The sequence below is a fragment of the Myotis yumanensis genome, unplaced genomic scaffold (assembly GCF_028538775.1).
Source record: "Myotis yumanensis isolate MYYU_CA2020_CCGP unplaced genomic scaffold, mMyoYum1.0.hap1 SCAF_12, whole genome shotgun sequence".
NCBI classification, from domain to species: Eukaryota; Metazoa; Chordata; class Mammalia; order Chiroptera; family Vespertilionidae; genus Myotis; species Myotis yumanensis.
The window spans coordinates 29,226,073-29,243,796 of record NW_027223763.1 but is presented as its reverse complement, the minus strand read 5'-3'; the positions used below and the strand labels follow the sequence as shown (position 1 = coordinate 29,243,796).

Here is a 17,724-nt window from a genome sequence, read left to right as displayed (position 1 = left end):
AGGTTCGATTCCGGTCAAGGGCATGTACCTGGGTTGCGGGCACATCCCCAGTGGGAGATATGCAGGAGGCAGCTGATCGATGTCTCTCTCATCGATGTTTCTGACTCTCTATCTCTCTCCCTTCCTCTCTGTAAAAAATCAATAAAATATATTTAAAAAAAAAAAAAAAAAAAGAATCTACAGGGCCTGGCTGGCGTGGCTCAATGGTTGAGCATCAGCTAATGAACTAGATCACAATTCAATTCTGGTCAGGATACATGTCCAGGTCGAGCCCTCAATATGGGGCATGTAGGAGGCAGCTAACCAATGATTAGCTCTCCTCATTGATGTTTCTCTCTCTCCCTTCCTCTCTGAAGTCAATAAAAATATATTTCAAAAATAGAATCTATGGAGTTCCAACTATATTCCATATAGACACACTGTGTGACAAATGAAAACAAAGCAATCATTCCAACACAAATTTCTATTACTTATCTCTACATATTTATGGGGAAATATCACTTGCCTTCTGTTATGCTCCCATAGCTTAATGCAGAAGTACTAAATACCTTTCCCTATTTTTAGCCCTAAGGATAGACTGTCAACCTAGGGATAAGACAGAATGTTCTTATGTTGGTGAAGATTTTCTATCTGTTTAGACCAGATGAGAGCCTGGTGTAAGTACTAAGACAAGCAATACAAATTTGACTGTGAATAATTTTCTCTGCACCATAATCTTTTTTGGGTAAGGCATCATGGTACTGACCCCAGAAGCACTAAATGATTTATGATGGTGGCTGCTGAAGAAGAGTACACTCTATACCTGGATAAAACTATTCAAGCAATCATCTGAAAAAACAGAGCAGGGGAGGATGTTTAATTTAGGAAAAAACACATCCAATACTAGAATTTTGTCTTAGAAAACACTATTTTTTTATCATACAAGTTACATAAAATAAAGGTGGACACAATTGTCAGTGATCCTCAACCAGAGCATGAATGTTTGGGATTTTTTGATGTACCAAAGAACACCCACTTTGAGACAGAGATTCTATCTTTTTGCAACCCTAAGGTTTTTGGAGGGAACCCCAATTCAGTCTTTGGTCAGGAAAGGGGACTCTCTGCAGACCTAGCCTTACCATCTACCTCAAATGTAGGCAAAGGATGCCACCTTGTCCATACCTGGAACTCCATCAGACTATCCTCCATCTACCATGGTCCTATCCAGTGATACTGAAGACATTGGGGCTAGGCAGCAGTATCATACCAATGTTAATCAGGAGGGGAAGAGAGCAGAATTTTATAGGATTTTACATTGGAAGAATGCCTTGGCAGTGAGGGGTAGCCCAAGGCCCTTCCCAGAAAAAGAAACAGGCACAGGGGCCAGGACTCAGGCTCCATTTTGATCCAACGTTTATTATCCTTTTACAACATGTCATTTTTGGTTTAGAAACTGCTTGTGATTAGTTTTCCAACATTAACTCAAAAGCATGTAAAATAAAATCAACCTACTCTCTATATAAACACCCAGCAACTGTGGCCCTTCATCCTCCTGCCCAGGTTGGGTAGGGGGAAGAAGGGAGGGCTCAAGAAGCACTGAGTGAAGTGCAGTTGCTTTACTGTGGGGAGTGGTGGTAGTGCCTTGGTTCCACACCCACACAGGATCCCTGCACTGCCCCCAACTACAAGAGAAATGATGTAGGCCCAAGGCCCAACTCTCTGTGGGTAATTCACTCTCTGCCTCCCAAATGAAAATCGCTTTTATTTTATCGCTTTTGTTTTGTGTTTGTTTTTTTTTTCAACAGAAACCCCTGTCCAGAGTCTGACTGTAGCTAAACTGTTCAGACTGAGGAATGGAACAGGCCGCAGGCGCACCCCTGGTCCCTCCTGGGCAAGCGCCCCCACCCTCAGGGAACAAGGTCCAGCCAGGCCAGCTCGAAGCACACTGGCCATCGTCACTTAGCCATAGAGGTCATCATCGTTGTCTTCCGTGTATACACTGCCTCCTGTGCCGCCTCCACTGCCCTGGCTGGGGCCAGCTCCACCCTGGTTTCCTGAAGGGAATCTGTGCACAAAAGCAGAAGCAAAACAAACAAACAAAAATTTTAAAGATAGGGGTTAGGACAGGACCTGTATAGGACTTTCACAACTACCCCTCTAGCCTCCTTAGGACACCCACTAACTTGGTTGTGTAATTCCCCAAGGCATTGCCCACTGTCGCCTAATTACCTGAAACTGCCAAAGCCCCGACTCTGCTGAAGGGTCTGAGCAAACATCTCGTATTTTCGAATATCATTGTCACTGACAGAACGGCGGGCAAAGCGCATGGCCTCCTCAAAGTGATCTCGGCGGATCTCAGGCACTGGATCATCTTCTTCTACCTCCTGTAGGGTTGGTAAACACAGACCACAAGGGTAGTTAAGGCTCAGCCTGGATCCCTTCCCTGGCCTTCTTGCCCCTCATTACTACAGTAACCTGTTGGTCTTCCTGCCTCTCCAATACAACCTAAGCAAGTCACCAGGCAATCTTAATAAAATGGAATCACTGCCCTGCTTAAAAACCTGTCAGTACATTCTGAAAAAGGCAAAACTGTAGGGACAGAAATCACATCAGTGGCTGCCAGGGACTTAGGGTAGTAAAAAAAAAAAGAAACTGGTTGCCCTGGCTGGTGTGGGTCAGTGGTGAGCGTTGGCCCGCAGACCAAAGGGTCACAGGCTTGCTAACCAGTAAAAGATAGGTAACTGGTTTGCAGGCTTAATCCCAATATATGTCTGTGCCTCTCTGTGTCTCTCTTCCCTCTTCCTCCCTCCCTAAAAATGAATGAAAAAAATATCCTCGACTGAGGATTAACTACACCCCCCCCCAAAATAAATAATTTTAAAAAAGAGAAACCGCCCTAACCGGTTTGGCTCAGTGGATAGAGCGTCAGCCTGGGGACTGAAGAGTCCCAGGGTCGATTCCAGTCAAGAGCATGTACCTTGGTTGCAGGCACATCCCCAGTAGGGGGTGTGCAGGAGGCAGCTGATCGATGCTTCTCTCTCATCAATGTTTCTAACACTCTATCTCTCTCCCTTCCTCTCTGTAAAAAATCAGTAAAATATATTTTTAAAAAATAAAAAATAAAAATAAAAAAGAGAAACTGACTAAAGTGGCCCAAGTGGCCCAAGGGAACTTTTTGGGATGACAGAAATTTCTATCTCTACTGTAGTAGTAGTTACAGAACTTATACACATTTGTCAAAGAAATATGTAAATAGTGCATTTTTACTATATGTGGATTATGCCTCAGTATATCCAAGTTTTAGAAAGAAAATACAGCTAGTTTGGGTCAGTGGTTAAAGTGTCGGCCAGCAGAATGAAGGGTCACATGTTCGATTCCAGTCAAGGGCTCATGCCCCAGTCAGGGTGGGTGCGGGAGGCAACCAATCGATGTGTCTCTCTCACATCGATGTTTCTCTTTCTCTGTCTCTCCCCCTCCTTTCCACTCACTCTCTAAAAATCAATGGAAAAAATATTCTTGGGTGAGGATTAACAAAATATAAATAAGAAAAATATCAACACCTCTGTGTTTACCACATCTGAATTACACCTTACCTAGTGGCCTCACTTTCAATAACATATGCCCTCTTAAATTTACCCAGGTTTTCCCAATTTTTGTAATCCTACTTAGCAGCAGATTACATGGGCTTATTTTTATTCAAATTGTACTCTCCCTTCAATAACCCAGCTCAAATCCTATCTTTTCCACTGAGAAGCCACTCTAATTTCTGTGAGTTATAAGACTGCTCCCTGCCCTAGCTGGTTTGGCTCAGTGAATAAGAGCATTGGCCTGCGGACTGAAAGGTCCCGGGTTTGATTCTGGTCAAGGGCATATGCTCAGGCTGCAGGCTCGATCCCCAGTACAGGGCGTGCAGGAGGCAGCCAATCAATAATTCTCTTTCATCATTGATGTTTCTATTTCTCCCTCTCCCTTCCTCTGAAATCAATAAAAATATATTTACAAAAAAAAAAAAAGACTGCTCCCTGGGATTAGTTTATCAGTAGTTTTAAGCTTTTATGGGAGACGAGAGGGATGTCAAAGACCCCCTCCAAAAGGTAGAGAAAGCATCCATCTATCCATCCACTTATAATTCCAGATTGAAGTTAACCCTCAGCTACTTTCTCTTTGATGCCTTGCTAAATACCTAAATCGGATGACCTTTTCAAAACCTTACAAGCTTCTAGGGCAGTGGTCGCCAACCAGTGGTCCGAGGTCCGAGGTCCACTGGTGGTCTGTAAGGTACGAAAGGTTGGCGACCGCTGGTTTAAGGAAACCTTTGGAGCAGCGTTCGCCAACTGGTGGCCCGTGGACCACTTGTGGTCCGTGAGGTCCGAAAGGCTGGCAAACTGCTGTTCTAGGGCATGGTAGGCATTATCCCCCAGCACCCCATGACTGGCACATCTGGGGAAAGGATGCAAACTCACCATGGCTGATGGGTTGGTCTGCCTCTCACGGTCTCGCCTAATCTCACTCTCAATGGATTCACGAATGGCCAGCTTACAGGCACGCTGACAAATCTCTGTCAGGTCAGCTCCAGAGAAGCCATTAGTCATCTTAGCCAGGAACTCCAAATCCACATCCTAAAAGTAGAGTATCTTAGCATTTAGTCTCTCCTCCCATGATACACAAACACAATCTCTGAGCCACCACAGCGTTCCCACTTCCAATCTGTCCCATCTTTCACCACTGTTTATTCCCAATTCTAGATTCTCCTAACACCCTCAAATCTTCCATCTTCCCTTTACAACCCCAATCCCAGAAATCCCAATGAAATCTTGTCTGGAAACCAAACAACACCCCACACTAGCCTGAGGACTCATAGACATCCCCATGGCCCATGATCTTGCACCTGCCTTGGCAACTGGAGACTTGCGCAGGTTGGCCTTCAGGATGGCAACACGGGACTTCTCATCAGGTAGCGGGATATAGATGAGCTGATCAAGGCGGCCAGGTCGCAGGATGGCAGGATCAATGATGTCAGGCCGGTTGGTTGCACCAATGATAAAAACGTTCTTTTTTGTGGACATGCCATCCATTTCTGTCAGAATCTGGTTAATAACTCGATCAGCAGCTCCACCACCATCTCCAATGTTACCACCACGGGCCTTGGCAATTGAATCCAGCTCATCAAAGAACAGTACACAGGGGGCAGCTTGGCGGGCCTATGGGAGGGACAGATGGACTCAAGCATTAGTACACTGGTCTCTCAGACCTGAGAAGGAAAATAAAGAGACCTTCACTGTTCCAGCTGAGCTGCCAGAATGAGATGTTTTTAACTCTCCCAAAGAAACAGCCTCCATTTCTATATTGCCTTCAAGCAAGTGAATAGATAGCCCAACTGCTTGTAGCTCACCTTGTCAAATATTTCTCTGACATTGGCCTCAGACTCTCCAAACCACATGGTGAGCAGCTCAGGACCCTTGATGGAGATGAAGTTAGCCTGGCATTCATTAGCAATGGCTTTGGCCAGTAAGGTTTTCCCACAGCCAGGAGGCCCATAGAACAGTACTCCCTTGGAGGGTGTCATGCCAAACTTGAGGAATTTGTCTGGGTGCTCCACAGGATACTAGAAGGAAAAAGAAAGAGGGTTCAGGGATACCTCTACATTTTGAAAGAAACCTAACCAAACAGAAGCCTACCCCTACCATCCCCTGGTTTAAGAACCAGTTTCCCTAGCAGGTTCCTTTAGTGCCTCAGACCTGAGAATAGCAGATTCCTGAATTATTTTCTTAAAATTCCTGCAATGAATGTGCCAACATCCCAAGACTAGCTAGTTCAGTTACAAAGTATTGAAGCAATGACTCATCCTGAACCAAGATACCCTACCTGGACCAGTTCCTGAAGCTCACGTTTCACATCCTCCAGGCCCCCGATGTCCTCCCAGGTTACCTGTGGCACCTCCACCACAGTTTCCCGCAATGCTGATGGGTTGCTCTGGCTCAGGGCCCACTAAAAAAAAAAGAAGTAAAATTGGAAATGAAATTTGCAAGGGAAGGCATGAAAGTGCACATGTGTGAACCCAAGAGGGCAGTGCAGTCCTTACCCGGAAGTCATCCATAGTTACTGCCAGGGAGTTCATGACCTCAGCATCAATGGTTTCATCCTCTAGGTCAATAAGGTCCATCTTCTTGCGGATGGCTTGCAGAGCGGCCTCCGAGCACAAGGCTGCTAGGTCAGCACCCACATGCCCATGAGTCTCATTGGCTACCTGCAGAGAGAAACTCTACTTACTATACTGTCTCTAAGACCTGGCTGCTTTAAGGGGTAAAAGACAACAGAATCCTAGTCCCTTCCCGATTCCTATTTCTGGGTCCTCCCAATTACTAGAAGGCATACTAGCAGTCCTTTCAGAGGCTACATTTAAGTATTCAAACCTGGACTTGGGGCCTGGAAATAAAGCTGCCCTCAAAATTCTGGTTTGCTCTAATACAATGTCAACCAAGAACATGCCAACTCCAGTTTCCTGGATTCAATCTCAAATCACTTCCTTTTCTCTGCCCCAAAATCAAAATCAGTCTCCTCACATCTTAAGTTTATATTCCTAGACAGTTCCCTTCAACTGCTTGGAAATAGATATCCTAAAACTCCCGATCAGCTCTCATCACTACTCCACCTGTTCCAGGTCCACATCATCTGCCAGCTTCATGTTCTTGGTATGGATCTGAAGAATTTCCAAGCGTCCTGTAGCATCAGGGATTCCAATATCTACCTCCCTGTCAAAGCGACCTGTGGGACAACGCGTGAATTTACACAGGGCTTATTTCTGGTCCAAAGGAAAGAAGGGATAGGCCTAACGTGACCAACCATCCTAGTTTACACCCAGGACTGTTCTGATGTTAGCACTCAAACTCCCATGTATCCAACGTCCTGAAAAACCCTTCAGTTTCAGGCATATCAGGATGGCTCAGACAGGGCATGAAGTAAGGGAAAGGACAGCTGGGCCCTTTCACTACAAAAAGCTTCAAGAAATGAGCAGGATTAGATGATTTAGATAAATGACAGATGTGGGATTAAAAAGATTATAAACAAAGCCCGGCTCAGTGGTTGAGCACTGACCTATATGAACCAGGAGGTCATAAGTTCGACTCTTAGTCAGGGCACATGCCTGAGTTTTGAGCTTGATTCACAGTAGGTGGCCTGCAGAAGGCAGTTGATCAATGATTCTCTCTCATCATTGATGTTTCTTTCTCTCTCCCTTCCTCTCTGATATCAATAAAAAAAAATTTTTTTAAAGGAAAAAAAAATTAGCCAAGTAGAGTTATGACCTCCCTATGAGCAAGGACAGAGTTTAAAGAAATTTGGGGTCCTTACCAAATCGCCGTAGGGCTGGGTCAATGCTGTTAGGTCTGTTAGTTGCTGCCATGACGATCACATGTGCTCTCTGCTTAAGGCCATCCATAAGGGTCAACAACTGTGATACAATGCGCCGTTCCACCTCCCCATGGGTCTGTCAGGACAGGATATCTGGTCAGAAGTGAAGTCAAGACCTTTCAACCCCCCATTAATCCCCTGGGTTAAAGCCCTACTTTTTCTCTTTTGGGAGCAATGGCATCCAGCTCATCAATGAAGATAATAGCAGGAGCATTCTTCTCAGCCTCCTCAAAGGCTTTACGAAGGTTGCTCTCAGACTCGCCAGCCAACTTGCTCATGATCTCAGGACCTGAAAGGATTCAGAATAGAGTCAATGACAAACTATATCCTTCGTTATTCCCAAATGAAAGCAGATATTTTGTTTACTAAGACCAGAGACAGGTCCTGGATGAGAAGATGGTAAATAACCTCTGCCTACTTTTTCACAGACTCTATCAGCCTCTATCCCAGGATAACCAAGAGGCCAGACTGGAGAGAAACCAAGGGACCTAGTACACTTGTCTCACAGTTGAGCTGAAAGTGTGAAGATGATAGAAGATGCTCTAGGACCTCTGGCCAGAGCAGAAGCAGCACAACAGTTGGACCTCTAACAGCTAAATAGCATTCTTAAAGATCTAGTTGACCTTCCCCCAAACCCTCTATAATAAATAAATGTTTTCGGCCTGTCTATACTCCTTCTCAAAGAGGGATATATTGGGGGCACAAGAGGAAAATATCTTTCCCTTGTTGCTTATTTGTCTATAATGCATCCCAGCAGAAAAAAACATGCTAAAGTACACACAAGAACATGTGTGCAAATGAATGTGTCCATGATTTATCCAGCTCAGGAGACTGGGTCATGCTAAGCTCAGAATTACGTCCAGCCAAACTCAAGGTGAACCAAGTTTCCTACCATTGATCAAAAAGAAGAAGGCCCCCGTCTCATTTGCCACAGCTCGAGCAATCAGAGTCTTCCCGGTCCCAGGAGGTCCATAGAGCAGGATTCCCCGAGGAGGCTGAGGACCAGTACAGAGAATATAATTAGGTTCTGACTCCCATTTTCTCCCAACCCCATCCAGCCTAACATGGCTTAAATAGGGTTTTACTGAGGGTGACGATCACAGCTCAACCATGATACCAGTAAAATTGAGTCCTTAGCCATAGCTGCTGGGAAGACAGCTTACTTTAGGCCACACTCACTCGCCTTATCAGCAGGGAAAATACTGATAGAAGGCTGACTATAACTTGCACTAGAGACCCGGTGCAAGAAAATTCGTGCGGGGGGGTAGGGGTGGGGGATGTTTCCCTCAGCCTGGCCTGCACCCTCTCCAGACTGGGACTCCTTGGGGGCAGTTGGACATCCCTCTCACAATCCGGGATTGCTGGCTCCTAACCACTCACCTGCCTGCCTGATCGCCCCCTAACCGCTCCCCTGCTGGCCAGATCGGCCCCAACTCCCTCCCCTGCCAGCCTGATCGCTCCCTAACTGCTCTCCCCTGCCGGCCTAATCGCCCCCTAACTGTTTGCCTCCCCCCCCCCGCCCCCCACCAGCCTGATCTCACCCCAAACTGCTTGCTCCCCCGCTGGCTTAATCACCCCTAACTGCTTGCTCCCCTGCCAGCATAATCGCCCCTAACCACCTCTGGCTCAGCCCCCACCACCGTGGCTTTGTCCGGAAGGAAGTCGGATATCCGGAAGATGTCCAGTCGATCCAGTCTAATTAGCATATTACCCTTCTATTAATATAGATTATTAGTATAGATAGAAAATAAAGGGCAGAGAAAACCAAGAAACTACTGCAATCGAGTCTAAAGATCCTGGCATTAGACAAAAGCAAAAGGCTATTAGTCCAAGAGCTTGACTTTACAAGGACTAAGGACTAGCTTACTCAAAAGAGTGTTGCCAGAGCCGGGCCAGCATGGCTCAGTGGTTGAGTGTGGACCTATGAACTAGGAGGTCACAGTTCGATTCCTGGTCAGGCATATGCCCAGGTTATGGCTCAATCCCCAGTCTGGGGTGTGCACGGGGTGGCCAATCAATGATTCTCTCTCATTACTAATATTTCTATCTCTCTCTCCCTTCCTCTCTGAAATCAATAAAAATACATTTTCAAGAAAAAGTGTTGCCAGAGACTCAATCACTTCAGTAATCACAACCCTTCAGGATTTATTGTTAGAATGCTTTTCCTTACCACCAATCCCAAGTTTTCTTCTTTGAAGCTGTCTTTTCTGTGGCCTCATCCACAGGCAACACATGGGAAGTGCCCACACAGAAGATAGAGTTATTTATATGGTGCATACTAGGGGAAGGGGTAATAATTTCATCTTCAGTATATCCCATGACATGGAAATGGTTGGGAAGTTCCATTCTAGACCAGCAGTTCTCAAATGTTTTAGACTCAGGACCCTTAACACACTGCAAATTTCCTTAACTTCTACTTCTACTGGGCAGCACTCTTCTAGACTGGTGAGCAAACTATGGTGAGATTTGTTTTTATAGGGTTCATAAGAATAGCTTTTACATCTATAAAGTAATTTTATATATATAATATATATATTAATCACCACCCTAGACTATATCCCTCAGAGCCCCAGATGCTCACCTTCACACCAATTGCCTTAAATAGGGCAGGATGTCTTAAAGGCAGCTCCACCATCTCTTTTATCTGAGCTAGCTGTTTCCTGCAGCCACCAATGTCATCATAGCCTACTTCATTCAAGGACTCTTCCTCATCCTGAATATGGAGGAGACAAAGGAGAAGGCAGGGATATTATTATCAGCAAAAGCACAGTTTCTTCAAATCCTTCCACAATCTGGTGTGGGAAAATCTGTTGTAATTGAAGACTCTCCTCTAAGAGGACTGTGGCTCAAAGAACAACTCAAAATCCCAAGGCAAAGATTTCTAGCACAGCTTTTCCCTCTCACACTGTCCTCAGTCATACTGGGAAGGGCTCACCTAAGACCTGAAGCTAGAATTTCTGGCAAATGGAAATTCCAGCTCCATCATCAGCATCACTTCTTCAAAATATAGTCCAACTACTTAGATCCTTTTGGTTCAAACTAGATTTTTTAAATTACTGGTATCAGATACTTCTAAGAAACACCTATGCCCAGAAATGAAAAACTGGGAGGTTTCCCACCTCTGCAAGAAGCTTAGTTCCAAAGAGCACCCCGTCTTGATAACCACCACATGACTGTCCCACTGAATATCATATAGTCCAGTATTGGGACCAGAAAGAGGACTCACCTCTCGTTTGATAGGCTCCCCTTCACAGTGGATCACTGTGTCTGGAGCAACAATGCAGTAAGGGCTGGGATCTGTCTCCACTACTTTGAACTCCACAGCACGCATTCCACCCCGGACAAGGAAAATGTCTCCTATGACAACAATCAGCACGAGGGCAGTTAGAGGTGTGAACTATAAGACTAAGGGAGAATTATTCATCAGAACCTGGAGTCTAGAATTCCAAATTCACTAGATATTGTCCCCACCCCCCATGATTCTGTTAAACATCAGGCAAAAGGAGAAAAGCTAGCCTGTGAAGTTTCCTTCTGACTCTCAAGAGGGACAGTGAATAATTTGATGTGCCAGAAGCCCATAAGGTTTTGACTTCTGGGATTTTACAACACCCATCAATGGTAGAGCTGTGCTAAACATTAAATACTCTGGACTGTAGCACAGCCAAAATGGCCCAGAGATTTAAGAAAAGATAGTTTACTCTCCTGGAGCAGGGAGTGGGAATGGGGTAACAGGAGAGTGGGAAGGAGGGGAGGGGGAAGGAGAGAATACACATGTATACACACATATGAGACTGAGACAGATGTTCTAAGGTTGATGAGTATTCCCACAAACAGCCATCCTTAAGCTCAGTCTCTCAAATTGTCTCTCACCTTTCCGGATAGGTCGATAAGCTTCCAGGAAGTATGGCTTAAGGTATACCTCAAAGAGATTGCCAGTGATACCTTCCACCGTGTCATCGATGGGTAGCACATGGATGCGTTTGCCATACTTCACATCAGGGCATGGCTGGATGCTGAGGATGACAAGCAGACTCCACATTACCAACCACATGGCAGCCCCAATCACTGGGTGTCCGATAGGGCCTGGCACAGAGAGCTGATGGCGAGCGAAAGAGAAAAGGCAGGGATGGCTTTAGGTGAAGAGAGGCAGGATAGAGTGGGAATGAGGACAAAGGAACAGCCAAGCAGAACTAAGAAAGGTCACACTCAGGAAAGGGTAGAAGTCATTAGCAGGGCTGCCCGCTCCCAATCAGTGAACTAAAAGGAAGACCCACACATCTAGAACCCCTACAAAGAAGACAGGAGAGATAGTCTTCAGTGAGAGAGATCCAAGGATGACCCATTCTGGATATTGGTGACCCGATATTGAAAAGGGAGGTCTTAGCCTGTTAAGCGCCAGGGTCAGAGAAATAGAAATGAAAAAATAATCTTAAGTCAGGTGGTCAGAGCACCTTGAGAAAAGTGACTAAGCCCCTCTATGGAGGAAAGCTACACGAAACCGAGAATCTATAAAAAAAGAATCACAAGTCTGATATTCATGGCCAGTTAACAGGTGGTTGGGTAGCAGTAGCTAAAGATGACTCCAAGATGAGAAAAGCCTCTTGCCTAAAGTTAAGTCCAAAGTCACTCAGACAGCAGCTATCCTGGGTTTAGCTCAAACTATGCTTCTCTCCTAGATTAATTTGGATCCTTAAAAAGACCTGCTAGGAGTTCAACTTCCACACCCACTCTCCCACCTCATTTGAGCCCTAACACAAATCATTAATCTAACACAGTAGTGAGGTTATTTGGCAGATACACACCCTCAAATGGCATCATAAACCAGGGTCTAAGGTGTGATAAGTTATATGTCTTATAGAAAATAATAAAGAAAAAAAGGCATTAAGAAAGTCATAGAAATGTTTAAAGTCCCAAGAAGGCAAAACCAAAGCCTAAAACCAACTCTGTTACATAAGTCTTTCCATGGTTAGGAGGCTTCTGATACCTGCAGCTGCCAAGGCCTTCATAGGGGTCCTGCCTATAAGGCAGGCTATCTCTGGCCTCCCATCCCTGAGGGGCCAAGAACCCCACACACACCTGATAACATCCCCTAGGCGTACGCGAAGGTTATTCCGAACAACTCTATTCATTCGAATCTTCTCATCAGAACATGTGTCATCAGAAAGCACAATGCACACAGCTTCCCGCCTCTTCTTTCCTTTCAGCAAGACTGTATCACCTCGGAACAACTGCAGCTCATCCATCTTGGGCTGAGGAAACAAGGTTAAGGCCTTTGGGTCACTGGGCCAGGGGGTAAGCAGCAGCCCTGGAGGTTGGGATTCCCAGTAACCCCACTCTATTTGTGGTCACTGCAAGAAAAATGAGAAAAGAATCCTGGGAAAAGCCCTCAGGTTAAGTGAAATAAGGAAAGACCGGACTGTGGACCTAACTTACCTGGGACAAGGACACCACACTGTTGTCCTCATTGATGGCTTCATCGACAATTAACCGATTGGGACGATTCTTTTGTTTAAGAATGGCTGTTGATAAGTCATCACCTTTTGAACTACAAAGATAAAATGAAGTCAGTCCCATACTCCAACCTCGGGGACCCACCAATTTCTAAAACTTACACTTGAAAAGAAATAGTAGATGAAGTGGAAATTCAGCCAAGGTCATGAAGAGTAATACCTAGCACATATTACAATTCCCATTCTAGTAGCTCTTGGATGCTAGTATGCTAGCTATAAAGCCCAAGGTTCAAAAAACTATTGGGGGGGGGGGGGGGGTAAGAGATCAACCAAAAGACTTGTATGCATGTATATAAGCATAAAGAATGGACAGACACTAGGGCGATGAGGGCATGTGCCGGGGGTTAGGGGTGGCCGGGGAGAGGTCAATGGGGGGTGGGGGGGAGAAGAAGACATATGTAATACTATATGCAACACTTTAAACAATAAAGAAAAAAAACAACAACTATGACCTAAAAAGATGAAATACAAGTGGAGATTAAGTACAATTACAGAAATGAAAACAGTCCTAGGATAGAATAGTGGTTAAGAAGAGAGGCTTGTAGTCAGACCTGCTGGGTCTGAATTCCAACCCTGCCATTACTTAACTTTGATCTTGGCCAAGTTATTTAACCTCTTTGGAAGTTGATTTCCTAATCTGTGAAATGGGGATATAGTACTATATACCTCAGGATTACTATCCTAAGTAAGATGATGAATGCAAAATGTTCAACACAATGCCTGGCAGATGATATTAATGGTCACTACGATGAATTAGCACTGCAAAACAAAGCACAATCCCTTTCTTTGTTAACCCCCCTTTTTTTTGTAAAAGAACATTTATTTATAAAATCACAGAGGTAGAAAAAGTAATTTCTATAAGAAATGGGTTTAGGAAATAAGTTATAGAGGTAAAGGAAGGGCCCTTGGACGCTTGGGAGTGAGGAAGCTAATGGTATTGCTCCTGAGGGCAAAAGGGAGAGAGGAGAAGGGAAAGAGAAAGGCAAAGAATGAAGTGAGCTAGACAACATCTTTTAGGACTCAGTGAGGCCCCAAGTACCACCAAGCAAGGCTGGGGACAATGAAGCAAAATTAGCACTACCCTCCTTTACTGGCTAAATCTGCTGAGTGCCAGAGCTTTCTATATACCACAGAAATGTCAAACTTAAATACCATATTTTAAAAAACACACACACACACAAAAACAGGAACAGATCTGGAACCTTCAGAAAGAGGGCTAAGCTCAAACGGTAATCTCTGTAGACACACAACTCCATGGAGTTGGTTCAAAAGTCAAAACCACCCAGCTAGAGTGGCTCAGTTGGTTGAATGTCATCCTGTGCACCAAAAGATTGCCTGTTCCGATTCCCAGACAGGGCACATACCTGGGTTGCTGGTTCTATCCCTGGTTGGGGCACCTACGGAAGGCAACTGATCGAAGCTTCTCTCACACTGATGTTTCTCCCTCCCTCTCACTAAGCATGTCCTCAGGTGAAGATTAAAAAAATAATAATAAAGTCAAAACCAAGAAATGCTGAGACATGGAGCAAATCCAAATCCCTTTCTCCTAAATCAAGGTTGCTTGAGTCTAAACCACTTTAAACTGTCCAGTTTCGTGCTGGTCAATGATGCTCAGTGATTAGAGTGCTGTTGACCTGTGCACCAAAAGGTAGGTTCCATTCCCAGTCAAGGGCAGGTACCTAGGTTGCAGGTTCAATCCCTGCCCCAGTTTGGGCACATGCAGGAGGCAAACAAGCCATGTGTCTCTTTCACTTTCACATCAATGTTTCTGTTTCTCTCTCTAACCCCACTTCCCCCTCTCTAAAAAAAAAAAAAAAAAATCAATGGAAAAATACCCTCGGATGAGGATAAACAAAAAATAATACTGTCCAGTTTCAATTATTTCCTGGACACCAATTTTTTAACTAGCTTATCTCCAGCCTTCACTAACTCAATTTGGTGGGCTCTCCCCCTTTGAAGAACTACCTCCTCTTAGTAAGGCTCAAGAAAACATGGGCCTTACTAATAGGGAGACCAGATAATGGAGGAAGTGAAGAAATACATAAAAAAGAATGTCTTCCATGGATTATTTCTCCATTCAACAAATTAAGGAGTATATGTATTATATGCCAGGCACTGTTCTGGGATCCAGGGACTTATCAGTCAACAAAACAAGACAAAATATATTCCTATTAGAAATGTCTTCACAACTTGCAAGGAAAGAGATCCCTATGCTCTAGAATACCTGCTGTGGAGTTATGGGGTTTTTACATATTTTGGTCCTGATATACCCAAGAGAAATACAAATCCCATTCTCTAATATAACTGCAAATTTTCTGCTGATCCTCTTACACAGGTTGCGTCTTTAATCATCACCTTTAAACTAGTTTCCAAGAGTGGAGTTTCCTAGGCTTAAACTTGCCTCCCCAAACCTGAAAGTGTGGCACTTTGGGCATAAGCTGCAGAGTAGACAAATTTTCCCAATCCTTATCAACACCCTGGAGGGCAACCATGGTCAGTGTGACATCTGAGGGCAATTTAGACCCATCAATTCTCCCTCACACTTCAAAATACCCTCCAAGGGCTGCCCATCTTCCTGCTTAACCTATAGAACTGGTACTGAAAAAAAAAAAAAAAATACTGTTGCCTCTAATCATCGATTTGTGTTTTAACCCAAGGCTACATTCTAAAAATACCTCCAATCTGCCTACCATTCCGGACCCTGGCATTGGAGATGAGTGGTATACTCTTCCCTTAACAGGGATGGGGAACATCCGGCCTGAGGGCCATAAGGCCCAAGAAATCATTTGGTCTGGCACGGCCAAGGCATTAGGGGTGAGTTAATTAAATGTTTGACCAAATATAGCAGGCTAATCTTTCAGGTGGTAATTTTGTATGGCCCAGAAATGATATTATAAACATCCAAATAGCTGTTGACAGAAAAATGGTTCCCCACCCATCTTAAGATAAAGATCTTTAATCCCACATCTATCTACTGAGATAAAAGGAAGGAAGGTCTAAAGGAGAGAATTCAGCCTGAACATCACCCAACAGCAGTCCTGGAGGCTCTTTGGAGACACCACCTATTGTCTTCTGCATGAGTCAGGCCCTTTCCAGAATCCCAAAGGACCACAGACTTGGAGGGAGTTCAGGTTCGAGTCATCAAGAAGATGACCTAGGGATTAGAAACCATCTCTGCTGCCAGGTTCCAATAATTTTGGATTTTTAGTTTTGAAAACAAACGACTGGATAACGTAAATTTTAAGTATTACTAAGTGGACCTTTTAAATAGATGACTGAGTAATACTTCATCTAGATTCAGAAACTCCAAAATAAAGGAACACACCAAAAACAAAAAAAAAGTCTTTTTGAATCAGGAAGGTGATTTTTGCATAGAGGAGTTTCCATAGGACGGCGGTGTCTCCTGCCTTCCCCCCAGTAAGTAAAGCTCTTGATTCTAAATTCAGTGGACAGAGGGGCCAGGTTTTATCTGCTGCTTTCCTCCAGGTGCAGGGCCTAGGATTTCTCAACACAGCAGATTTGGGGGTGCGGAAACCGTGTGTTTGGGGAGAGTTAGAGCAACTCTAACCTACACACACACACCTCGAAGGCTGAAATCTAGGAAGGCCTAGAAAAGACGAACTCATATTCGAACGTTTTGCAATATATAGTAAAGAAAGAAAAAAGTGCCTTTCTCCCCGCGCCTATTTCATGCCATTAAGGGAAACTGACTCAAGCTTTCTCCGGTGAGCAAGGCCAGAAGCGAAACGCAGGGCCCACTCTCCCCCTCGCTACTCCGGGGGCGCAGGATGCTAACCGCGGCCCGGGCGGACTCGGCTCCCAAGTGCCGAGAGCTGCCCTGAGCTCGCCGGGCCTCCCCCGCTCCGGCCTCCGCCTCCGGCTCCGGCTCCGAAGGCCTTCCCGGGGCCCAAAGTCCACGCCCACCGGGCCCAGTGAGGGCGTTGGGGCCTGCTCTCTCCCGGCACCATAGGCCTTCCGCGGGTGGTAGGCCGAGTCGCAGGGGGGTCGGGGGCGCTCAAGGCCCCAGGGCTCCGCGCCGGCAGCGTGGGCCAGCAGACCTCACTGGGCCCGCATGGCCGTTCCAAGGGAGACAATCAGGTCGGCCGGGCCTGCATGACACAGCACGATCTGGCCCAGGCCCCGACCCGGGCCCAACGCAAACCCCGCCTAGGGGGCGCACGGGTGCGTAGCGTGGCCCAGCCGGCCCCTCCTTCGCTCCCGTCCCCTCGTCTCCTTCCTTCCATGTCTCCCTCTTTCCCGGTCTCCACCTCTTAGACGCGCCCACTGCCAGGCCCAGCCGGGCCTACCCAGCGCTGAAGGGCCCCCCGGTGCGCGCCCCCGCGGCGAGCGGGCGGGCACGCGCACACACACTCACTCAGCTCCGGAGGCCATGGCGCGTGCCTCTCCCGGCCGGCGGCTGTGGCAGCCCAAGGGTAACGGCTACGAGGGGTGGCGGGAGACCGTCTGGACCCGGGCTCGGCTCTCCCGGGCGGGGTGGCGAGCAGCGGCGACAAACCCGCAGGCAGCCTCCCTGTCGCTTCCTCCCGGCGACACCCGTGCGGTGGGCGGGCAGGAGACGTTGGCTCCTGATCCGCGAGGAGGCAGCGGCAGCGACGACTGGAACGACGGCTACAGACGCTTCACTGAGACTGAGCCGAGAAGAGCCGAATCATCGGAAGAAGAGGTACGCTCACCTCAGCCAATCAGCGCCTGCCCTAGGGACTCCCGCCCGCCTCTCGGCGCCTCTCCCCAGCAACCCACGAACCAGAGCCAATCAGAAAATTCGCTTTGGCCTGGCTCCCGCCTCAAGTATGCATCGCCACGT

At 46.2% G+C, this 17,724-nt stretch overlaps 1 protein-coding gene across 1 annotated transcript; it reads right to left on the bottom strand.

Annotated features, from left to right (window-relative positions):
• Positions 1 to 1,369: 1,369 nt before the first annotated feature.
• On the bottom strand, positions 1,370 to 17,553 carry VCP (valosin containing protein). The gene is made up of 17 exons (XM_070431289.1): positions 17,275 to 17,553; positions 12,823 to 12,934; positions 12,466 to 12,638; positions 11,260 to 11,402; positions 10,616 to 10,746; positions 9,971 to 10,102; positions 8,282 to 8,384; positions 7,545 to 7,678; positions 7,330 to 7,465; positions 6,632 to 6,744; positions 6,062 to 6,226; positions 5,845 to 5,967; positions 5,372 to 5,584; positions 4,872 to 5,180; positions 4,443 to 4,598; positions 2,209 to 2,363; positions 1,370 to 2,044 (listed from the first exon to the last, which is right to left on the bottom strand). Exons 1-17 carry the CDS (start codon positions 17,289 to 17,291, stop codon positions 1,939 to 1,941), a joined length of 2,421 nt encoding a protein of 806 aa, XP_070287390.1. The 5' UTR covers positions 17,292 to 17,553; the 3' UTR covers positions 1,370 to 1,938.
• Between the last annotated feature and the right edge of the window lie 171 nt (positions 17,554 to 17,724).